This window comes from Xyrauchen texanus, chromosome 15, assembly GCF_025860055.1.
Source record: "Xyrauchen texanus isolate HMW12.3.18 chromosome 15, RBS_HiC_50CHRs, whole genome shotgun sequence".
Lineage (NCBI taxonomy): Eukaryota > Metazoa > Chordata > Actinopteri > Cypriniformes > Catostomidae > Xyrauchen > Xyrauchen texanus.
This window is the reverse complement of record NC_068290.1, coordinates 12,146,078-12,172,091: the sequence shown is the minus strand read 5'-3', so window position 1 is coordinate 12,172,091 and position 26,014 is coordinate 12,146,078. Positions and strand designations below refer to the sequence as shown.

At 39.4% G+C, this 26,014-nt stretch overlaps 1 protein-coding gene across 7 annotated transcripts in view; it reads right to left on the bottom strand.

Annotated features, from left to right (window-relative positions):
• Positions 1-26,014, bottom strand: part of LOC127656209 (adhesion G protein-coupled receptor B1-like) — an 86,713-nt gene that overhangs the window by 5,271 nt on the left and 55,428 nt on the right. For 5 of the 7 annotated variants that reach the window (XM_052144406.1, XM_052144410.1, XM_052144407.1 and 2 more), the window contains exons 17-27: positions 19,807-19,910; positions 18,389-18,491; positions 18,074-18,224; positions 17,667-17,736; positions 17,376-17,442; positions 15,412-15,497; positions 10,901-10,999; positions 5,320-5,491; positions 5,109-5,204; positions 3,123-3,162; positions 228-877 (exon numbers count right to left, since the gene is read on the bottom strand). In XM_052144406.1, the coding sequence (XP_052000366.1) occupies positions 228-877; positions 3,123-3,162; positions 5,109-5,204; positions 5,320-5,491; positions 10,901-10,999; positions 15,412-15,497; positions 17,376-17,442; positions 17,667-17,736; positions 18,074-18,224; positions 18,389-18,491; positions 19,807-19,910 (1,638 nt within the window). The remainder of the gene's footprint in view (positions 1-227; positions 878-3,122; positions 3,163-5,108; positions 5,205-5,319; positions 5,492-10,900; positions 11,000-15,411; positions 15,498-17,375; positions 17,443-17,666; positions 17,737-18,073; positions 18,225-18,388; positions 18,492-19,806; positions 19,911-26,014) is intronic. The other 2 variants (XM_052144412.1, XM_052144413.1) reach the window with 1 other exon arrangement.

The window sequence follows — 26,014 nt, the reverse complement described above, 5'->3', positions numbered from 1 at the left end:
TTGCCATCAAATGTTAATGGATAGTCATTTAGAAAGTAGCTCTGTCACAGGGGCTCTGATAAATTTAAGCTGTGAATCCTACCATACAAACAGTGATGCGTGGTCTACATTATTTAGAATACATGAAGTCAAACAAGCTTCTCTAAATTGTGGGAACAGGTGCAGACTATTATGGTGATGCTGAGTACCTTATGGTTTGTGATCACGTGCTGATCATCATGTCTTACCTCCAGAGAGCTCATAGACAGTGTGGAAACGGTTTCACACTTAGACATCATGCCCGAGTTGACAGAGTCCCCTGGCTCAAATGTGTTGTTGGTCATCTGGGACTCGCTGGAGATGTTCTGTACCGTCTGCACAGGAGAGTCCCTTTCCGTGCAGGAAACGCTAACTCGGTCGGTGGGGAGGCTCTTCAATCCAAAGCCTGTCACGGGATCTGCACCAGCACTGTTGGCCAGATGGATGAGCCTGGTCTGGGGTAACTGTTCAATGCTAATGTTGTACTTGGTGGCTTGGTCCTCCTTGCTGCCCTTTGTAGGCCTTAGGGTGTTGTTGTTGTTGGGTAAGAGGACATAACCCTGGCCTGATACTCCTCCTTCGGGTCCACCACTGTCTCCTGGAGCTCTGTCCAGCTGCTTGAAGAGCTCTCCATCACATATGTAGATAGACTTGGCTCCAGGCAGCTCGGTGCTGACCCCGGCGACGGCTCCCTTTTCACGCCGCATGGTGAGCGTGTGGCTGGCATAGTCTGCAACGTTTTGCAAGTGGACCTTTGCCAAGCTGGCAGGAAGAGTATTAAAGTTGGAGCCTTTCTGTGCTGTGATTTGCTGTGAAGCTACTTTCTCCTCACCTTGTAGGGAGGAACGTTTCAGGGTGCCTGAAAATCATAGAGAAAAGGTTTACAAATTGAAAGGAGAATGCAGGAAATATGATACAGGCCATACTAAATTTCATTGCAATTTCACCTCATACAATCACTGAGCACTTTATTAGGAGCACTATGGTCCTAATAAAGTGCCAGATGTGGTCTTCTGCTGTTGTAGCCATCTCAAGGTTCGATGTATTGTGCATTCTGAGATGCTATTCTGCACACTACAATTGCACAGAGTGTTTATCTGAGTTACTGTAGTCTTTCTGTCAGCTGAAACCAGTCTGACCATTCTCCATTGACCTCTCTCATCAACAAGGCGTTTCTGTCTGCAGAACTGCCACTCACTGGATGTTTTTTTGTTTTTGGCTCTATTCTGAGGAAACTATAGAAACTGTTGTATGTGAAAAGGAGATCAGCAGTTACAGAAATACTCAAACCAGCCCGTATGTCACCAACAATCATACCCTGGTTAAAATCACTGAGATTAAATTGTTCCTCATTCTGATGGTTGATGTGAACAGTAACCGAAGCTCCTGATTCGTATCTGCATGATTGTATGCATTGCACTGCTGCCACGTGATTGTCTGATTAGATAATCACATTAATAAGTAGGTGTACAGGTGTTCCTAATAAAGTGCTCAGTGAGTCTAAGCTCATATATCGACATAATCCATCTAAATAAAACATGAATCATGAAACTCAAACACGGTCCAGAACAAAACAGGGTAAGACCAATGTATGCTTAATGATTTGCAAATAAGATTAGCTCTTCACATTTAGTGAATATTAGTGAATTGTGACTAAGGCTCTTATTCTGCCTAACATATCCTTTTGTGTTAAAAAAGTCATTTTTGGGTAGTTATCCTTTAAGGACCTTTCACATGACTTAGGGTTTCAATGCACCTTTCAACACAAGGGCCATGCACCGCTTTTACTTTCAGGTAAAAACTATTGCAGATAGCATCAAAGGGGCAATTTTGCAAGGTTGTTAGATAGCAAGAAAACAGAAAGTGTACTAACAGTGAAAATAGTGAAAGCAAACCAAAGAGGTAACATGTATTTGAGCTTGGAACTGATAAAAGTCCTGGTGTTAACTTTGATATAACGTAAAAATAAAAAAAACATTTATTGAATGTGGGTATACGTATGTACCTAGAAACACCAAGGATCCATCTCAATTCCATCTTGTTTTGATTTTCACACTGGCACAACCCACATAAAAATACATCATGTGAATAGACCCTTTTCACAGACTGTCATGATGCGCTTCCGCCTTATTTAGCAGCGTTAATCTAGCAAACTATTTAATTTTTATTAAATGTTTTACATTTTAATGATTTTGAGTACATTTATAACATAATTTTTGTTTTATATTACCCAGGCATTAATAATAATAATACATATTCACATCATCTGCAATGGAGATTCAAATACAGCTGCTGAGGGAGTGAGAGTAAATTTGGCATTTGCAGTTATCCACCACACTTTATGCATTTATTTCCCTCTTTTGGAAAGACGTGGAAACAGAATGGTGGTTTTAGTGGTTTCTTTTGCTGTTGGAGTAAATGGAAAAGAAATGTATTTTCTTTTTGCTGTGGTCTTCCATTCACCACTATAGAAGTTTACCTCACTGTGGATTACTTCCACGTTCCAAACCCGGAAATATGAAAAAGGTTCATTGTCTGGTAATCATTTGATGCTCTTTGAGAGACCAGTGACTTACAGGGGAAAAGTGTAATTTTTTTTTTTTTACATTGAGCATCATGTCATGCTTGTCCCATATGCAACACTTTAGATTGATACTTCGCTTCTTAGATGCCAATACATTGGGGATGCAAGTCATGTAATAAGGCCTTTAGTGTAACTAAATAAACAGAGTCTAATGGAAAGCTTAATTCTTATTCCTTCTCACTTCAAAGTGTGCAAAAATATCACTTTGTCACCACATCCAAGTCTCTATTTCTAGATGCTGGCTTGATATGTCTTCTGGACACATAATCAGAATCCCATTCCCGATAGATATCAAAGAAGAAAGCCTACTTATCTGCATTTGCTGCTCGTCGGCAAGCAGATCAAGTTCCGAATCTCCTTGAAAAAAATGCATTATGGGCCCTGTAATGTGGCACTTCTCTTGTTAAAACAGCAGGCTGCAGATAGCAGGGGGATGTTACTAAGTGAGTGGAGCTCTTTTGGAAGAACTGAGCCCTCTCAGTCAGTCACTGACTCTAAATTATGTTGTTATGAGACTTACCTGATCGGCAAGCCATGTCCACATCCTTCTCAAAGTCAGTCTGGAGAAAACAGGGACAAAAAACAGGGAGTTTTTTCAAGAGAGAAAGTAGACAATTATAGTTTGTGTACTATAGTAACATGAATTTAACCCTCATGTTCTGTTGAGATAGACTTTACTGTGTTTATGATTAGTGATCCAGAGACCCAAATTATGTACAAGTGGGTAAATTATTTAAAAATAGTAATCCAGTTTAAATTACTAATAATTTCTCTAAAATAGTAATCAGACTATTTTAATAATAACTTAAAAAGTAATCACATTACTTACAATACTTACTTAACATTAAATACACATCATTTACTTTTAAGTTACTTTCTAAAACACTTTTCCACTTAAAAAATGTAAAATAGTTTCTACAGTATACTTCTCCCTGCACATTGTTACACACAAGTCATACACTCAGCACATTACATTTCTTCTTAACAGTGACTCATTACGGGGCCATGGATTACACCCAACACTGAAAATAATCATTGTAATTTTGAAATTAACCAAATGGAAGCTTCAACCCTAAACAGAATCATAGAATAGGCACAGACTTTTCAGAAATGTGACAGTTATCCAATACAGCCTTTTCACACTTATGCAATTGCTAAACAGAAGTCATCCTAGATTTGGTTAACGCAAGCATGGCTGAGGCCAAGGTGTATGTGTTTTCACAGTCCTTAAAAATTTTGCAGGCATTTACATTTGGAGAAGTTGACAGCCTCATCCAAATTAATTAATCAATGGTTAAATCAAAACTCGACAAAGGTTACAAGTTCTTTTCAAAGGATTATTTGCATGAATAAGTTGATAAAAACAACTCCTAAATCCTTTGAGGTTTTTTTTACAAGTGTGATCAAATTTGAATAAAAGCTAGGGCTCGATGCTTCTGGTCGAAGTGAGGAGCTGCATCAGATTTAGATGATTATTCATCTATGATTAATTAGGTCCAATGTCAACAACTTGAGAGGTTGTGCACTAAATCAGTAGGCACAGATTAATTAATTTATTAAAGGAACGGTCTACAAATCTGTCTGTATAAACTTATTAAAATGAGGGTACAGTTAACAATGAGCAGCAGTACGTGAAACTAATAGCTGGTGTGGGGCAACGTTCGTAGTCATGGGCTGCATTCCAGTTAAAATTTGTATGCTCTTCTTTTGCTAACTTCAATCCATCTCATGGGCTCGGATTTACATCATTGCGTACATTGTGCTAGTGCCCACTACTGGTGAAATCCGTGCCATGGGTTTAAATGTAGGCCTTATCCCTTGATCACTTCACCCCTTATGCAACCTACCGTTGCTCCAGCAATAAGGCTGATGTCATTTTGTTGAATTATTTGGTGTGTCTTTTTTTTTTTTTGCACCTGAGAAGACAACATCTTCAGAGATTGATGCAATTCCTGATTTGCATTTGAACCTCACTTACAGCTGTAAACAGCTTTCCCTTCCATCACACACTAGATTTGTGTGGGGTGGGTGTAGATGAAGCACGATCTGCTGTGATGTTGTAATCAAGATAGATTTTGGGACATGGAGCTGCCTGAATAAGTGTAGGCTTGCTCCCTCTGTCAAAATCGAGGGGTTGAGAGTCTGACAGCAGAAACTTCACATCGCCCACTTAATGAAGTTAAATGGACTTCCAAAATGGAGGCGGAATTCTCCCAAGGGGAAGTTAGCCAGTGTATGTTTAAAGTGAAGTGGAATGCAGCCATGGCCAGATGAAAATGCATTGCATTTCTTCATGTTTAATTCCTAAGGTCTCTGAGACCTTATGTCATGTTATTAAGTTGAATGTTTGTTTATAATCAGTTCTCTAATTACAAAAAATCAAGAAGTATCAATCTGATACTTTAATGTTCAGTAGGTTTTCTGAACTATTTAAAGGGCCTTGAGGTCCCTCAGACCCCAAACATATCATGAGAGTTAAGTTTATTGTTATCTAGTAGCAAGTCACCATCAGCTGAGCATGGCCGTTCTGGAAAGATCCACCAGAGTCACCATTTCCATCTTCTTGGTGATCAACTACTCGACACTTTACAGCTTCTTGGACCTAAACAGATGCCAAAATCATGTCTAAACATCTTTATCTAAAATGGAAAGTCCACGTTTCAAATTTCAAGACAGATTCAAAACTGTAACACCAGGTTTTAGACATGTTCGCCCACCTCTCTGCGTAGGATGCAGTGCACCATTACAATGACAAAGCCCTCTAGGGAGTCAAAAACAGCAAAGAGTATCTGAAACAGGGCCGAGCGGCGGTCAGTAATGGCCAGAACGGCAGACATCCATGTGAGGGCCAGCAGTGGCAGTACAACACAGGAGCTCCACAGTGACGCCCTACAGGATAGGAGCAGAATAACAGTTAGTGGGTGCTTAGTGCTTACAGCATATCTCCAATGACATACAAAATGACAAAGAGGGCAAAACTAAAGTATAAAAGTATAAACAAAGTGACCTTGGTTGATATTTAGAAATGAAAATGTTAGAGAATCAATTCATAGTTATAAGATATGAAGTATTTTAAAGGCACAAATCTGGTATTTCACTAAAAAGCATTAATATCTGAATCCACACAAATACATAGATCAATACATTTGTTCAACACAGTTTTCTACATGAGCTAGAGATGCCCTTTTTGTTTATTATACAATATCAATATACTTAAAACATGTAGGTTCATCACAGTTCAAAACATACGAAAACTGTTGCAAAAGGTAAATAAAAGCCTAAAGAAGCCAAGAAAAAGGAGCAATGGAAGATGGATGAAGAGAAGGACAAATGGCAGGGTGAGAGATGAAGGTATGAAGACACACTAGTGGACTTTAGAGAAGATCTCTCCATTGTTTGTCAATTTGGAAGGAAGGGCCATCATGCTCAGCATTCTTTTTATTTTTATTATTATTTATTTTAGTCTTGATCTGAATTGGTGTTCTGCATTAATGTCTTTTTACAAACACAAACACAAACACATATTCTCCCATACAGACACATAAGGGCATTTTCATTTGTCTTAAGACTTACTGTATGGAGGGTAATTTTCTTGTTGTGACTAAATGATGACCAACATTGTAAATCTACACTGTTTTTCCAGCATTTATGCAAATATACCATTTACAGTGAGGAAAATAAGTATTTGAACACCCTGCTATTTTGCAAGTTCTCCCACTTAGAAATCATGGAGGGGTCTGAAATTGTCATCGTAGGTGCATGTCCACTGTGAGAGACATAATCTAAAAAAAAAAATCCAGAAATCACAATGTATGATTTTTTAACTATTTATTTGTATGATACAGCTGCAAATAAGTATTTGAACACCTGAGAAAATCAATGTTAATATTTGGTACAGTAGCCTTTGTTTGCAATTACAGAGGTCAAACGTTTCCTGTAGTTTTTCACCAGGTTTGCACACACTGCAGGAGGGATTTTGGCCCACTCCTCCACACAGATCTTCTCTAGATCAGTCAGGTTTCTGGGCTGTCGCTGAGAAACACGGAGTTTGAGCTCCCTCCAAAGATTCTCTATTGGGTATAGGTCTGGAGACTGGCTAGGCCACGCCAGAACCTTGATATGCTTCTTACAGAGCCACTCCTTGGTTATCCTGGCTGTGTGCTTCGGGTCATTGTCATGTTGGAAGACCCAGCCTCGACCCATCTTCAATGCTCTAACTGAGGGAAGGAGGTTGTTCCCCAAAATCTCGCAATACATGGCCCCGGTCATCCTCTCCTTAATACAGTGCAGTCAGCCCTGTCCCATGTGCAGAAAAACACCCCTAAAGCATGATGCTACCACCCCCATGCTTCACAGTAGGGATGGTGTTCTTGGGATGGTACTCATCATTCTTCTTCCTCCAAACACGGTTAGTGGAATTATGACCAAAAAGTTCTATTTTGGTCTCATCTGACCACATGACTTTCTCCCATGACTCCTCTGGATCATCCAAATGGTCATTGGCAAACTTAAGACGGGCCTTGACATGTGCTGGTTTAAGCAGGGGAACCTTCCGTGCCATGCATGATTTCAAACCATGACGTCTTAGTGTATTACCAACAGTAACCTTGGAAACGGTGGTCCCAGCTCTTTTCAGGTCATTGACCAGCTCCTCCAGTGTAGTTCTGGGCTGATTTCTCACCTTTCTTAGGATCATTGAGACCAAACGAGGTGAGATCTTGCATGGAGCCCCAGTCCGAGGGAGATTGACAGTCATGTTTAGCTTCTTCCATTTTCTAATGATTGCTCCAACAGTGGACCTTTTTTCACCAAGCTGCTTGGCAATTTCCCCGTAGCCCTTTCCAGCCTTGTGGAGGTGTACAATTTTGTCTCTAGTGTCTTTGGACAGCTCTTTGGTCTTGGTCATGTTAGTAGTTGGATTCTTACTGATTGTATGGGGTGGACAGGTGTCTTTATGCAGCTAACTGACCTCAAATAGGTGCATTTAATTTAGGATAATAAATTGAGTGGAGGTGGACATTTTAAAGGCAGACTAACAGGTCTTTGAGGGTCAGAATTCTAGCTGATAGACAGGTGTTCAAATACTTATTTGCACCTGTATTATACAAATAAATAGTTAAAAAATCATACATTGTGATTTCTGGATTTTTTTTTTTTTTAGATTATGTCTCTCACAGTGGACATGCACCTACGATGACAATTTTAGACCCCTCCATGTTTTCTAAGTGGGAGAACTTGCAAAATAGCAGGGTGTTCAAATACTTATTTTCCTCACTGTATACTAAGTGAAATCACATGCTCCCAGTGAAATCAGGCATCAAATCATAACGTACTGTATAGTAGGGGCATGGATAATTGTTAGGTACTTTTGAATCCTAACATAGAAAGAGAGTCTAAAGTACAGTTTAAATATAAACACAAATAAGCCATTCTTTTAAATAATTCTAATATCGACCTGATCAGACAGACACTGATAACTAAAGAAAACAAAAAACAGACATTACTGTTATGGTTGCAGATATATTGTGCATCCCTAATAGATAACCTTTTTGTCTGACGATGGATAGCACTCTGCAAGCAATTCAAAATACAAATGTAAGTAACCCCAGACATCGAAACATACACTCACCTAAAGGATTATTAGGAACACCATACTAATACTGTGTTTGACCCCCTTTCGCCTTCAGAACTGCCTTAATTCTACGTGGCATTGATTCAACAAGGTGCTGAAAGCATTCTGTAGAAATGTTGGCCCATATTGATAGGATAGCATCTTGCAGTTGATGGAGATTTGTGGGATGCACATCCAGGGCACGAAGCTCCCGTTCCACCACATCCCAAAGATGCTCTATTGGGTTGAGATCTGGTGACTGTGGGGGCCATTTTAGTACAGTGAACTCATTGTCATGTTCAAGAAACCAATTTGAAATGATTCGAGCTTTGTGACATGGTGCATTATCCTGCTGGAATTAGCCATCAGAGGATGGGTACATGGTGGCCATAAAGAGATGGACATGGTCAGAAACAATGCTCAGATAGGCCGTGGCATTTAAACGATGCCCAATTGGCACTAAGGGGCCTAAAGTGTGCTGAGAAAACATCCCCCACACCATTACACCACTACCACCAGCCTGCACAGTGGTAACAAGGCATTATGGATCCATGTTCTCATTCTGTTTACGCCACATTCTGACTCTACCATCTGAATATCTCAACAGAAATCGAGACTCATCAGACCAGGGAAGATTTTTCCAGTCTTCATCTGTCTAATTTTGGTGAGCTCTTGCAAATTGTAGACTCTTTTTCCTATTTGTAGTGGAGATGAGTGGTATCCGGTGGGGTCTTCTGCTGTTGTAGCCCATCCGCCTCAAGGTTGTGCGTGTTGTGCTTTGCTGCATACCTCGGTTGTAACGAGTGGTTATTTCAGGCAAAGTTGCTCTTCTATCAGCTTGAATCAGTCGGCCCCATTCTCCTCTGACCTCTAGCATCAACAAGGCATTTTCGCCCACGGGACTGCCGCATACTGGATGTTTTTCCCTTTTCACACCATTCTTTGTAAACCCTAGAAATGGTTGTGCGTGAAAATCCCAGTAACTGAGCAGATTGTGAAATACTCAGACCGGCCCGTCTGGCACCAACAACCATGCCACGCTCAAAATTGCTTACATCACCTTTCTTTCCAATTCTGACATTCAGTTTGGAGTTCAGGAGATTGTCTTGACCAGGACCACACCCCTAAATGCATTGAAGCAACTGCCATGTGATTGGTTGATTAGATAATTGCATTAATGAGAAATTGAACAGGTGTTCCTAATAATCCTTTAGGTGAGTGTATATATGTAACAAATATGTAAACCTACTCAACCTTAAACCCTATTGTTTATTGATGTATGTTTGCAAATTTCTGCAATTCACCAGCAAAATAAAAATATATGAATACTGTATATTGCAGGTTGTGTCAAGCACGATTTTAACCTTCGCTCCCTCTTTTTTAGTCATCTGCCACCACACACAAATGCATATGGAATAATCCTTCACACAAACAAGCACACTCAACTACATTATTATATGACTGGTCTGCACTATCTCAGATAACAAGATGAGAACACCAGCCAACAAACTAGCAACAAGGTAATAATGGAGACCAGACCAGCATCGCTCATTTCATTCTCACAATCAGCCATTTTTAGATTACAGCTATTATGAAACTTTCACTAAAATATGCCATGGTAACCATGCTGCCTTACAAAGGCAAAACACAATAATAATTGTGACAATGAAATTGAGAAAAAAGGCTTTACATTTTTTATTGTCAAGCCATATGTGAATTTTCAATTTTTCACAATCCGTTTTCTCAGAATCTGAGCATGGTTGAGCCAAACTCGTCTACCTCAGAACAGATTGTAAGCTAAGAGTTTTTCAATCATAACTCAATTTTGTTACTTAATTTTGCCTTTGAATGGCAGCATAGTTTCCACCAAAATACCATAAGGTGCATCCCCAAACCGCACACTTCTGCACTATTCTACTCCATTTTGTAGTGTGAGTAGTGCGAGTAGTATGTTTACACTGAAACTTTAGCATAAAGAAGTGTACTTTAAGTACCCAGATTATGCATTTTTTCAATTTCAAATCAGAGTGTGGAATATTAGACATTTTAAACACTTCATGCACTCAACGCCTGCTGTACATAGTAGAAGGGGCGGAGTTACCTTGCTGCACTGCTGGTCTGACAAAACAGTTGTAAATAATGAAGTTGTAAATAATGAAGAAGTTTCTAACGAAACTTCAGTGGATACAGGACCTTACAAATGTGAGTTGAATGCAACAAATACTTGCTTTGTGTTATGAATTGTGGTCTAAACTACGCACTAAATTGATCTTGCATAGCTAAAAGTATCTGCGTTCACGGACTTGGGTAGAGTACGCTTCAGCATTAACTGCATTAACTAATGTATTTTGTCAGTTACCATGATACATTTTATTCAATGGGCTGGTCAACTGCACAATGCAAACACATACAGCATGCACACTCACACAAACATACTGAACGTAGCAATCCTAGGATTTGCTCCTATTGCAATCTGTGTGCACATTTAGTACACTGACAACATGAAAGCTGTCTTTGCTATTAATTTATGTCATAACAGCTATAGAGCAATAGTAGGGTGAGGGAAATGAATGGGGGAGGAAACCAGAAAAGAAAAAGAAGGAGTGAAGTAGAAAAATGCAAAAAGAAAGGTAAACAAAACCGAAGGCAGAGCATCAAAAAGTTGGTAAATAATTATCGGGACTAACATGGCGTTACTGGTAGCTGTGGTGGAAACGTCAGCCGATGAGATAACTCCGCACTTGGCACATTTGAGCGTCATATTGTACAGTGGCACTGTCATCTGACTGCAAAGTCAAATCAACATACTGAAATACACATGTACGCAGACATATAACCACACACACACAAACATACTCTCACAACCATATAAAGACAAAAGTCAGGTTTCCATCCAAGTTTTAAATATAATTTATGTGAAAAAACAATTTGCAAATGAAGCATCTTTTCCAATCCATGGATTTAATAGAACACAACCGTCACTTCCTTGGGGGATCTGATGTTTTAGCCTCTGGGGAAGCCATTATGGCTCTTTTAGGAAATGTAATAAATTACTTGGTGGTTAGGAGGGCACAGACAAATTGCTCTGACAAACTTCATGTTTGATAGCGATCTGAGGCGTATCAGACGTATTCTGGGTGGTAACATTAGCCAATTATTTTGATGGCAGGCTTTGTCTCTGGCATTTTAGAATGACCAGAGCAACATTTGATATGCTATTCGATGGCATTTGTCTCCTGTTTAGTCCAGTTATAAGCAAAATATGCAGTCACGTGACTTCTTTGACGCACATTTAAGAGTGAATGTGGTACAGAAGTTCATCCATTTTATTCGCATTTAGCAAATTTAATTCACATCTTGCCTTTCCATCCAACATTATTTATGCAATATTCCAAAATTTGCATTAAAATATGTGAATGGAAACACAACTACATACAGCTATACACACGTAGATACACAGATCTAGTGGACACAGAATCCCCTTTCCAGCTCTCACTCAGGGTGGATCTCTGCCAGGGCTTTGGGAAGAGTGTGAGAATAATGGAAAATGTGCTGTTACATTAGTTTTATTTCTCGAATGGTCTCGAATGTGGGAAAAAAGGTTGTGAGAAAAATTATATATGCAATGCACGTATGTCTGGATTACTATCATTTATTTAAAATAAACCTATGTGAAATACTACATGATTAGATTTTGATTCTTTCATATCAATGACATCAAAGTCTTCTTTTACATTAGTATGCCATATGGAATCTTTTTTTATTTAGGTTTGTCCATCCCACTCTGCATCTGTCTTTGGGCCCTGGAGAGAGATATGGCAAATCCATAAAGCTGGCTGAGAAACATACACACAAACATTCATTCATGTTGACAGCCAGAGATCATGCATACACAAACTCTTGCTAAATCAGTCATTTTAGCAGACATATTAAAGTCATTCACAGCCATAACTGCCAAAATTATGTGTGCATGTGTCCAAACTTTGCACTTATCTGTGTGGCTAAAAGATTTTTATTGCTGTTTTTACATTTCATTGCAATATACAATAGTGCTTTTAATTTTCGTTCTATTCCTATTATGCTTTGCGGCAGAGATAAAGTTTCAGCCATGCATTACTGTAATGTCACCTCTGAGACAAAAACGATCTAAATATGCTTATACCAAGGAACTCAAGAACATTTTAATATTTGCAGACAGCTGATGGAAAAAAATATGCAGAATATATTTCCCCCTTTTGGTATAAATATCACAATCCCCTTAGAATGCAATTAAAGCTGCATTAATTATTTAACGTCCCAAAATATTTCATGTAACTGTTCGCTTACACAAAATGGCCACCTGCAAAAAACAATTAAAGCCATCAGCTTGGCATGGCTGCTGTAACGGGCAGGAAGTCTATTCTGCTACTGTTAGACATGTAGATTAAAACCCACATAATATCAGAAATTCAATTCCAAGCAAAAGACCAATACGACCAATAAAACCTCACTGGAGGCAGTGATATTAGAAAGCAATCAGTGTTTTGGAATTACAAGACCATCTTGCTAGTCTTAAGGAGGAGGTGAGAGGGACTTCAAAAACAGAGCTGATTGGATCCAACTAAATATTAAAACAACTTTTCTTTTGACAAAGTTCATCTTTCAGTTTTTATTGCCGCAGGTGGTAAACAATACAAAAGTTCTTGCTTTGGGAGGCAAAGAGCAATTTGTCAAAATTTATATATAAAACTGTCGAAAATGCCATAATTCGGTTTACAGAGACTTAAAAAGTGCTGTTCCCGCATTGTGTGTAATTAACAGAAGCACTTATTAATTAGGCAAATGGAAAATGCTGTGTTTAATAATGAGGGCAAGGGAGAGAGAAAAAAAATCTTCCCTCCAAATCTCATTCACTCTGAGCCCTGAACAATGGCAGTCAGCCTTGAGTTAATCTGCAGAGAATGCAGTGCGGCACATGAATTGACTGCTGTAAAATACTGCAGCAAATATGTTGATAAGAGTTTGCAAATTTGGACATACAAAACTATTTTCCACACACACACACACACACACGTTGGTGCAGCTATCCTTATGAGGACTCTCCACAGACACGATGATTTTCATACTGTATGAACTATATATTATATCCCCTAACCCTACCCATAACCCCTAAACCTAACCCTCACAAAAAACTCTGCATTTTTACATTAAAAAAAAACACTGTTTAGTATGTTTTTTAAGCTAATTGAATTACCCCCCCCCCCCCCCACACACACACTCACAATTTGTTTTTAAAACTTGTTTTTCTATCTTCGTGGGGACTTCCCATTGACTGCTGTTGTTTTTATACAGAGCTAGTGTTCTATAATGTTATATACCTTACCCTTTCCTAACCATAACCCTCATGCTTACATTTTCATTCATATATTATTAAGCCATTTTCCTTGCAGAAATACTTTATGCATCCATACAAAAATCTAAAGAAAAACTTCTAATTTAACCTACAAGCTTTCATCCAAATTAATCAGAGAATTGTAAGGCAGAATGTGGATTTAAAATTAGAAATACTCATTAAAATTGACCCAAAGATTTATAGTAGCCGGATTATGGGAGGAGCTAAAGTTGAGGTAATCAGAGATTTAGTGGCCGGACTTGCATCTCAACCAATCAGTGAGGTGGGGGGCGGGGCAGAAAGGAGAGCCCTGAGTGTGAGCGAGGGGATGCTGTGGTAACTCAATGTCTCAAACAGCACAAAAACACAATCGATCATAGAGAACAGAGGTAAACACAACGGTGTTCAAATAAAATAATTAAAAAAAATATATAAAAAAAGAGATAAGGACAAGGGAAATAAAGCAGTTGGATGCAGAAACAATCCCAGTAAGGGCACACGACAGCCTGCAGGCAGAGGAGCACAGCCCAGAAAAGGAAACACAGACAGTCTATCATGAGTCAAAGCATGAGTAATATTCTTCTTCTCTGTAATAAATCCCAGACCAAATTTATGCTGTAATGCCAGATGAGAGCTTTAATTTTGGAAGAAAGCATGTGATTCTTGGATGATTAACAATACGACTGTGTAATTAATGGTCCATGGTAGCGAGATGGACAGCATAAGAATGTAGAACTCTTATAATGAGGTCTATAATAACAATTCCCAATTCAAACTTCAGCTCCAATGACATTTAACTCACGAGAATGAAAACTTGTCAAAATCAATGAAAATAAAATGAGAAAATCACTCAGCCTGAATGCTATCGATCAGAAACATGAAACCAACGTTTTGCATGAGATTTCCTTTGCCAGGTCTTGCGTCTGCCCCTCAAATAAACATTTCACACAAAGAAAAGACACACATGGATTCAAACAGCTTCGTATCAAGATGCACAGAAACACCTTGAAATCAAGAGAAGCTGGAGAGATGATTAATTGACACATGCAAATCATCAAAAGAAATGTAAAAGAAATGAAATGAGGTGGGCAGAGGAGTCATTTTGCATTTGATGGGATCAATAACCAGTCCTTTATGATCTCTCCCCTCTCTGTTTTTCTCTGGATGAACTGCTGTTCACTTCCATCCTCCTGGAGTCATTTAAAGCTGAAGTGTGTCATTTTTTCAACGTTTTCCAGCTTAATCCCTGCTTAATATGTGGAAGCAACTACAAGTAAAACGTTAGTAGTTAAATTCCTCCCAAACCTCTAAACAATTTGGCGCTATCAAAATATTGCTCTGTTTTTTTTTTTAGTAACCTGATGAGCCCAACAGCTCAAAACTGGTTCAACCAATGGTGTGAGTTTAGGGGTGGGACTACCTGTTTGTCTGACCAATGGTAAATAGGGAGTGTGCTCAGGAAGCCTGTTTGAAAAAAATCATTATTTTTGCAATTTCGTTTAGTGATGCTAGAGGCATAGAAATGATACACTTCAGCTTTAAAGTTAAATTTTTTAATTTGAAAAGGCAGTTAATGTGATTTTTTTTTAATTGCCTATGACTGATCCTCTCTTTATCTTCCTTTAAATTGTCCATCATCCCTCATTATTTCTCATCATTCTTTTTGTAATTTCTTGTCTTCCATAAAGTATTTTTTCTTATTAATTTGAGCAAATATGTGTGCTTCTGGAGGAGGTAGAGATGTTATGAAAGGTCTGGTCATTGAATCTCTTTCCCAGGGCTGTTCAGAAGTCAGCCAATGAGATGAATGCATGCTTTGAGGCATACCCTGCCCTCTCCTTGAGTTTCATATCAGTTATGCCATCTTTGGAAACCAGTTTGTTAAAAACCAGAATCCCGATAACCATGTTAACCTGTTGAAGAGAGAGGAGAGAGGTGAACACACATGGGCATATCAAAATCCAATCCAGTCTCACAATGTAATAGTCCTAGAATTGTCCTAGTGACACTTTCCAACACAGTCTCGTGACAAATTATTATAATTCATACGCGATGTCGAAATCACAAGATATTGCATGACTTGGCACCAACAAAAATATATGATTTTTATTCCCATAGAGTCCACCCAACATCAAACATAATTTCAGATCGATATAATACAGGCATCACATTTTATCTAGCCTCCTATCCAACACTTTATTTTAAGAAAAGAAACGTCTGCCAATAGGTTACTTTCCATATTTATGCAATGCAAAAGACTGTCAATAACTAGTAATACACTTTCCTTGTCTCATTCCAAACCCTGATGGTTTCTTTCTTCTGTGGTACTGTACACAAAAGTTATTTTCCTATTAAAATCATGGTTAGGTTTAGGGTTTATGGGAGTAAACGTAGTATGTTTTTGTATTAACCAACTTTTTCTTAAGATTTCGCCAACTTGTACTATTATTATGACTTGTCATGATGCTGGGTTGACACCATCTCGTGCACAAAGTGGCCTTTTTTGAGCTTGTTTAGACAGAAGCGTATACAATTTTCTTATCCTTTTTTATTTTTATTGAGAAAACCTCAGCATACAGTTAACTTATCTTCTTTTATGTTATGTTAACTTGCTAACATACCAACATGCATGTTGTATAGTGTTACTCTGCTCATTATATATGCAGAGTAAATTGCAATTAAACAAAGTGTAATGCGATTTGTACAGTACTAACAATAAAAATAACAATCAATATTGTTGCTTTAGCTACTTCCATACTAAGGAATGTGCTGATAAAATTCTACTTCACATTCTTGAATCGATACATTTTATTTGTGTTCATTACCTTTTCGCTGGTGTGTAAGGGTGTAATATTTGTATATTAGGTGCAATATTTGTATTTGTTTATTTGTAAATCTGTATATTATATAATTTTGTTGTGCTGTCTGACATGTGTGTGGTGAATGTATCATGCTGTGACCAAACTCCAAGAAGAATTCTTAATACATGTAAATGTATATGGCGAATAAAACTGATTCTGATTTTGATATAATATCCTAAAGTTAAATTAATTAAGATTCATCAGAAAGCATAATCCAATTATGATATTGTGGTGCATTTCAATGTATAGAATCTTGACATATGTATCACAATGTGTATTGTTTAGTGAAGTAGTTAGTGATACTGGGCCTTTTCTGGACTCTGTGATGCACAATGTATCGTCCAATCATCAGCATTGGCTAGTAAAAGCAATTACTGTATCTGCACTATCAAATGTCAGCCGTTGTTTCAAAACAGACGATGATCAGGGCTGATTATTACTAGTACATTAAAAGGGTGAAAAACGTGTTTTGGTGGTACACAAGAAAATGTTGCTAGAGTGACATTTCCTTGTGAGACAGAAATCAAAACCACCATTACATCAATGTCTAACAAATTGAAATCTGTAATACAGCAAAATAGCTCCTGCTATAATGGTAATAGAGTTTGACCTCAGATCAGTTTTAATTCATCTGCAGTGGTGTAATGAACTGACTATTATGCCCAAACCAAATTAATCACACTTGGCATAAACAGATCAGCTAAAACACTTATTTGTTGGAGATTGCGTTGGGGGTTATGAAGGTCAAATCTGAAATTGCCAGCATCTCCATTTACTTCCAATCTAAGTGATTGCCATTAAAGAAGAGGCTTATTGTTTGTAAAATATTTGTGTGTTTGGGTGTATTGATGCTAGTAATGTATAGCACTGAATCTGGATATAAAAATTGCAGATTTATGTGAATACATTTGGTTGAGTGAAAGACTGTACCAAGACGACAGCAGCGGCTGGTCCAACAAATGCATACAACAGTCCACCTTCCAGAGACAGCCAGCAACTAACACAAAGCACAAGAAAAGAGATCAGAAAGTAGTGGAAAGACAGAGAGAAAACGAAAGATAGAAAGAGAAGGATAAAGAGACCAAACAGGAAAGAGATCAAAGAAATCGTGAGGAAGTCATATTATAAATGTCCCAGTCATGTGACAGTCAATGACGATGAAGTGGATGCAATGAGAATAAGCACAAATAGAACAGTAGATCAAACATTGGTCATACTTACTAGTTAGCAGTGCCATATCCCTTTGCCTTGGTGAAACCAACAGAAATTGCTACAACGAGAGCAGGTAAACCTACAAGAGCGAAACAGAAATGAATAGGTCTGTTGTTGACATGGCGTAACATGAACTTTTAATACAGCATCAATTTGTGATAAACAGGTCCTTGAACTGGTCACCATCTTTTTTGTTGTTGCAACTTTTAATCACCTTTTGCTTTCACTATTTCATTTTAAATGGTCATGCAGTGTTAGAAATTAATCTTTAAAAGTACACATACTCCATGTAGTGTCTCAAATAAAATAATGTCATAAAACTGCATATGTTATATGTACTGGGAAAATTGGAAAAACAAAGATGTAAATGAAGATATCAATGAGGACGAGCAGGAAGACAGAGACAGAGGCCTCACCCCAACCAAGGCAGAGGAAACGCTTGCGTATGATGCGGTTTCTAAGACGGCCAGTCACGGCCATGTAAGATTGCCACGCCTCTGTCAGAACCCAACAGAAAGAGGAGAGAAAGAAGAAGTGCAGAAAAGCAGCAACAAGTGTACAAACAACCTGAGAGGGAGAGAGAGAGAGAGAGAGAGAGAGAAAAGAGGAAAGAGAGAGAAAAAGAGACCAGCATAGGTAAGGACGGTACGTAAAAAGGAGAAATTAGAAAGGTTAAGAAACAGATTCTGAAATGATTAAAGAGTTTATCAAAACACAAAACTTTGACATACCTTGTTCCGAGTCTGAGTTTGTCCGATGAGTATGAGAGCGTTGGAGGAGATGATAGACAGACAGAAGTTGATGAGGATGACGGAGCGTTCTGAGCGGATATATCTGTTGAAGAACACACTGAGCTGAGACACTTGGATGACACCAATTGCTTCCACAAAAAAAAATTCACACACTCTCCTTGTTCATACAAGCTTTCAACAGATCAGTTGAACATGACCTGACGTTATTACAGTGGGGTCCAAAAGTCTAAAACCAGATTGAAGATCTCTAATCTCAAACTCTAATTTAAAACTGGACATAAACTGTTTATGATTATGAAACATTTTCAAGCAAATAAGTGTCATTATGTAAAATTGATAAAGAAATATTTCAGATTGGGTACTATTTCAAGGTCACTAATCAAATAAGCAATTTAGGGATTTTGTACATGTTAACTCCTTTGGAAAAAAAGGCTACTAGGCAATTTTTCTAGTTATCTGAGACTTTTGCACCCCACGGTATATTGTAAATGCTTAATATGATGTAAATGTTCAGGACTTGTTTAGGACTTGTCACATCACCAACCTTATTTAAAGAATTGAATGCTTATAATAAAGTGCAACAGTGCCCGTCCACTTTTTCAGCCATCATAGTTCCAGATGTATTTTACATTAATTTCTTACATTGGGATTTCTTTGAATACTTCATAAAATCCATGAATAAAAACAACAAATACTGAGGTAAATCACAACATTACAAACTTTGATTTGAGGCAAAAAAAAAAATGAAAATCAGACAAAAAGACAAAAGTTCCCAACTGTGTTCTTAGCTTATTTAATGAGGGAATAAAGCATTGAAACAATTCAATAAATCATTGAGAATTACATAATCTAATGAAAAACAATGGAAACTATACAGCTACTGATATAAAGTTGGTAAATTATAAGAACAAAGCAACATATTTAATTTAGTTTATTATAAACTTTCCAGATATAAACTAATATAAGAGTTTTTTGAATGTAGAGAAACCAACTTTTTTTGTGTCATTCACAGAGTGTCATGAAAGTAGGCGGTCACTGCAGAGCTATTTTGGTGCAATTTGTTTGCCCCATTTCTTTGATTAATGGATCATCCTCCGCTAGATCATGATGTGTAGTGTAGTTCTTAATTACAAATTCTGCTATTCAATGTGATTTATAATTTTTTTTTAGTTGAAATAACACAGACTGATGGCCTCAAAAGAAGCACATACCGTCGATTAATATCCTGTTTGCAATGGTTTCTAAGTTATTGTTAAAAATACATTTGGGATTTTTACTTCCGGAACAATACTATTGTTCTCTGTACTATCATCACAAACTCCAAAGCTCTCTTAAGCCATTTCCTCTTATTGTAAACAGTTAAATAGAGTTTCAGCAGTTTAAGGTCTTTAGCTTACCTCCAAACAGACACATAGATGATGATGAGTAGCAGCAGAGTAAGGGACGAGACCCCGCACCCAACAATCAGAGTCACTGATGGAATCTGAGTCTTATCCATGTTCTGTCAACACAAGAAATGGACACAATTAGCACTCTGTGATGCTAACGGTGCATTAGGCTAACCGTCTGCTATTCACTATACTGAAGAGAACAGGGGGAGTGGGCTGCTGTCCGTAAGCCTCCAGCTAAGGAACAAGGTGAGATGAAGGTCACACAGTAAAGGGCTGAATACTGAGGGCTTTGAGATCCAGAGAGCACAGCAGAGATGCTCACTAGAACAACCGATGAATGTGAGCAAGACTGAATCCATACAAAAACCAAAATAGAATCTTTGAATTACTTATACTGAGAGCCAAAATCTTCAAATATAACACATTTGTAGGCTGGCGCAACCATTGTCTTGGTTGCCATGGCGATGTAGTGGAGAAACAGTGGCCACTGCTGTGGTGTACGCAGCATTAACCATACCATAGGTGTGAGCAGTGTTTCTAGTTTGTGTTTGTGAATATCTGCATTCCTTGCAGAGGATGACAGCTTGTTGACAAGCTGGTTTAAGCTAGTATGCTACATGATATTTTTCATTTCTAATCAATGTCTAGAAACACTAGGCAACAAACTATGCAAAGGTGTATTCTGTAAATGAGAATTCTGTCATCATTTACTAACCCGCATGTTGTTCTAAAACTGTATGAGTTTCTTTCTTCCATGGAACTCAAAAATGTAAGTGCAGCGTAGTTCTAGCGGGAAGACTAGCAGCTGTACATCATCGCACCATTAGCTGGGTAATTCCCAGCCAATCACATGTAAGCCATTGCTTTATAAGTCTGCTCACAATCTATTACATTGCTGTTTCAGTGCTCTAACGAGGCAACCTCCACCACCGCACCACCACAAGTTGAGTCCCGTCCTGCACGGGGGTAGGCTCCTCGCCCCTGCCTCTTATCTCCGGCAGGATATGACGGTTTTGAGTACTACAACGTCGGACTGCCAGACGGGCTTAAGCCAAAGAGAGACATTACTTTTCTGTTTTATATTCATCAAATAAATTGTCATCTTCAATTTCACTCAAGTCTGCGAGTCTTCCTGATAGAAAGTGATGTTAGGCAAAATGTTAACCTCAGTCACGACTCACTTTTACATAAAATGAAAGAGAACGTTTACTGAGTCATACAGTTTTAGAGCAAAATGAGTTTTTATTTTTTATGTCTTTAAACATTTTAAATGGTTTGATGATTACTGCTGCATAAGTAAGAATGCCCACTGGTACTAGGTATTCCCATAAGTATGAACTTCTCACCTTAACTCAGAAACACTCAGACATATAGGAACACACAAAGAAAATTGGTTGAGTTTATAGCCTATCTTGTCTCTATGTGTAATGTGCGCACTGGGCCAAGTTAATTAAATCCCTCTGATTAATCTGCACTGCAGTGAGGTCTCCACTGATAATCAAGAAAGAAATGTATCCTCTGAGACTAAGTTTGTCTTCTCCTATAGTCAATCAAACACTTGACTAAGCCTAAGCTGTGGAAGACAGCTAGTACACAGAGCAACATCTATCGAACCAAGGGAATGATTTAGTCCATCAGTCCATCAGTGCAGACAGACACCCACAGCAAAGCTGATGAGATGGTTCACTTGGGAAGTTGGTATGTTGTTTCTGAGGGTTGCAGTACTCTATGATTGACCACATTATGCCGACAACGCTTTGGCGATTTATTTATTTTTCCTTTTTCTCTCAATTTGGAATGCCCAATGCACTTTTAAGTCCTCGAGGTCACGTATTGACTCACCTCAATCCGGGTGGCGGAGGACAAATCTCAGTTGCCTCCGCATCTGAGACCGTCAACCCGCATCTTATCAAGTGGCTTATTTAGCGCGTTGCCACAGAGACATAGCGTGTGTGGAGGCATCCACGCTCAACTCACCACAAGCCCAACTGAGAACAAACCACATTATAGCGAGGAGGTTACCCCATGTGACTCTACCCTCCCTAGCAACCGGGCCAATTTGGTTGATTAGGAGACCTGGCTGAAGTCACTCAGCACACCCTGGATTCAAACTAGCGAACTCCAGGGGTGGAAGTCAGTATCTTTACCACTGAGCTACCCAGGCCCACCTACAGACCAATTTTAGCTAAAGAAAAATCAACCTACTATTTCTGTCTAAAAATGACAGCTGATTGTGAGTAAGGATGGGTCATGATGATTGGCTAGTCATCCAATAACCATCTAACGATAAGTAAGATGTAGGGCTGCAGATTATGAAATTTGGCTGATGATTAATTGTCATTCAAATAATTACAAACAACGATTTAATTGTCTGTGTAAGGGGTTTCATGATTATAACGATTTGTTGTCATATTGTAAACCCATGTAAAACAGAGCTGGGCTCCAAACTGGCAAAATCTGTAGAAAGACCCAGCTGCAAACAGACTGAATGTGGTTAGAATGGCTGCAGTGTACTATCTTTCTTTGCACTGCAGCTGAGCTGTATTTTACACATCATTCTTAGAATGTGGGAGGGAAAGAAGTAAAAAAGATAGAAAAAGAAAGAGAGAGGGAAAGAGAAGTGTTTTTCTGGCTCTTTATAATTGTGAAGCTGTAGGATGCTATTGCCAGCGGAGGGGCCACTGGATGGGCCATTTTGAGGTGGCAAGTGGAGCTGCAGGAAAAATTAGCAGCGTAGCAGTGGGGGTCTGGAGCAAGGGAGAGAAAGAGAGAGATAGACAGGGAAAGAAGCCAAGGGGAGGAGCGACCCTCCCTTCTGCTGGCACACGGCAACATAAATGTAATCCCCACAATATGCTTCCCATGAGGCATGTATACTAACTGCGACACTGCCTAATTCTACTTCTATCTGACCAGGTAGAGCAATTCGTGCAGCCATCAAGAAACAAAAATTATCATACTGCTATAACTCTGGTTTACAGTGAAACCATATGCAGATCATGCGGTCTTCACACAAGCAACTATGAATGCAAATACCAGTACATCTCATGCATACAGTAAATGCTCAAGGAAGCCTACTAAAACCAGATTATAGACTACACAGATCGTCATAGAATAAAATGGATATATCTGCCTTTAAGATGGCACAAACCCAATCTGTTCTAAAATGGTATTTGAAATGTAACATCAGCCTTGTTCCTGATTTTAAGGTTGGTTTAGCTTTAAAGTCAATGTGTAATGGCATTCACAACCTATTTTATTTCCATAATGTGATGTATTTCAGGGTGAAGCAGAATAATCAGCTAAAATAATGTAGGGTGGGCTTGATTGTATTAACTAGGAATTGATTGAATTGTACTAAGTGGGCTCAACACACCAGAATGGAACCAGGTTGTTGGAGGGGAGGAGTTAAAAACATTAGAGGGCTCGGGGGCCTGGGTAGCTCAGCTCAGTAGCTTACCCTTCACATGCGCTACATCTCTGCGGTGAATGAATGATTCACATGCTCAACACGCCACATGATAAGATGCACAAATTGATGTCTCAGGCAACTGAGCGTCACTATGCCACCATGAGGACTTAGAGGGCATTGGGAATTGAGCATTCCAAAATAAAACAAAAATAAAAATAAGAGGGCTTGATGATGTCAGTCAAAAAGAAAAGTCATTTCAGAGGTGTGATTAGTTGTTACATTTTGATTAAATGTTTTTCTTTGTAATAATATGTCTGAATGAATTATTCACAATAATAATTAAACAGGGACAATTTTAATTCATGTTGGCATTTGCGGCAAGGGCGTGGTTGAGTGTCTGTCCAGGGAGAGGAGAAGCGGTAAAGATTCATCCCTGGGTGACAATTAGGCCTAACAGTGGTTACTTGTTGCAATAATACAAGAAGAGCGATAAGGGGAGCCCACGCCAGAGCCCAGGGAGAGAGGGAGAGAGAGAGAGTGTGATGCACAGGAGTGTGGTGCATTAGAGTATTGACCTGACTTTTAGTGTTATTTTGTGAATAGTTTAAAGATACCTGAACCATGCTTCCTCATTCCCCATACCGACCAGTCCTGTTACAGTGGTGCCGAAACCCAAGAACCTTGAGGAAAATAATACGCCATCATGGAGTCCTCACTACTGGCCAAAGTCATCAAGTCCCTCACCAGCATGCACCAAGCGCAGCACCAGGCCCTGCTTGAGCTGCGATGAGACCTGTGTTTCCAGGTGATTCTCTGGGCTCCGGTAGACATCCAGAGCTTCATACACCAGGAATAAGGCTCAGTCGCGACTCTGGACCAACACCTTCCATGTCCCCGCTCACCCTGATGAAAATGGACCTGCACGATGAACCAGAGGTTCATTCCTTGAGTTGTTCGAGCCAACATCGAAGCTGTGGAAATGGCCGAAATCACAGTGCCGAGCAACAACGACAGAACTTCAATCATTCGCCTGGTGCGGCCGCCCGTTTGCATTCATTCGCCCAACAACTCTGTGATGTCTGCCGAAAGTGGCTGCTGGCTGAGAAAAAGCAATGCTGAGGGAGTCGTTGATCTGGTGGTGTTGGAGCTGTTCGTCCTGCATCTACTGACCAGAACAACAGAATGGGTCCAGTGCCACTGTCCGGCATCACTAGAAGAGACGGTCCAGCTGACTGAGGACAATATGGTGGCGATCCACTAATTTTGCGAATCAATTGGCTGGCATTTACATCTTTATTGAGGGGCATGTGTGTGGATCCTGCAACAAAGCATATTGGTGTGTGACTCGCTAGTTGGGGAGGCAGAGCCAGGGCTGTCTACATCACCTCCACGTCAGGATGACGTAAGGGAGAGGGAAGTCTCGGCTACCCCAGCCCTTAGAGGTTTCCCTGCTGGAGATTTCCCTCTGGGGCAGTCACGAGACAAGACCCCTAGGTCATTGTCTCCGGCCAGACGCTGCACTCACATATCCGTATTTTTCAATAATTAAAGATAGGTTCTATCAAGTGAAGCAGGACACTCAGGCAAAAGAAGATACAACCCAGTTGTTGATATCGAAGAGCCGTTGGGAAATACTAATCCAGACGGCTCAACATAATCCAATAGCAGGTCACTTAGGGTGAGAAAAAACTTTCTAATGGCCCGTTTCTATTGGTTGGGCATTCACAGGGATGTTTGCAGGTGGTGTGCGACATGCCGTGAATGACAGTTGGTGAATCCACCGGCCACCCCAAAAGCACCATTGCGCCCTCTGCTGTTAATCTAGGTCCCCTTCGAGAGAATTGGTATGGACCTTGTCGGGCCTTTAGAATGGATGGCACGTGTACATCACTTTGTGTTAGTTCTGTTGGATTATGCAATGTGATATCTGGAAGCAGTGTCTCTACGCAACATCTCAGCAGGTAGTGTTGCGGAGGCACTCTTCAGAATAATCTCCCAAATAGGAATTACGAAGGAAATCCTCACTGATCAAGGCACTACTTTTATGTCACATAACTACGTGATCTGTATGAATTATTGGGTATTAAATTGATTCGCACCAGTGTTTATCACCCAAAAATAAACGGGTTAATGGAATTAATTAATAAAACCATGAAAAATATGATTTATATATTTGTGCACAAGGACGCTGGAAATTGGGATAAGTGGCTTGAACCCGTTATTCATAGTCCGAGTGGTCCCCCAAGCCTCCACAGGGATTTCCCCATTCAAGCTGCTGTACATGCGTCGGCCATGCGGCAGGCTCGATGTCATGCGTGAAGCCTGGGAGGGGGTACCTTTAAACAGTAAAAATGAAATTCAGTACTTAAGAGCAAAACTCCACACTTTGGGTCTACTAACACAGGAGAATTTACTCCAAGTTCAAGAACACCAAAGCCAGCTGTATGATAGGGGAGCTCAGTTACGGGAATCTACACCAGGAGAAAAAGTGCTTGTATTACTACCAACCTCGAGCTCCAAATTACTTGCCAAGTGGTAAGGGACATTTGAGTTCACATAACGAGTGGGAGATCTCACTTATGAGGTAAAACGAACAGATAGAGGTGACACATGTCAAATATAACATCTTAATCTCCTAAAATTATGGAGGAAGGCGGTCCTTGTGACATCGGTGACGGTGGTTCTGGAGAGTGCAGAACTCGGGCCGGAGGTGAATTTAAAAGCCAATCATCTCACCCGGTCACTTGTGGAGACCATCTCTCACTGTTTCAACTCACAGATGTTGCTAAATTGCAGAAAGAA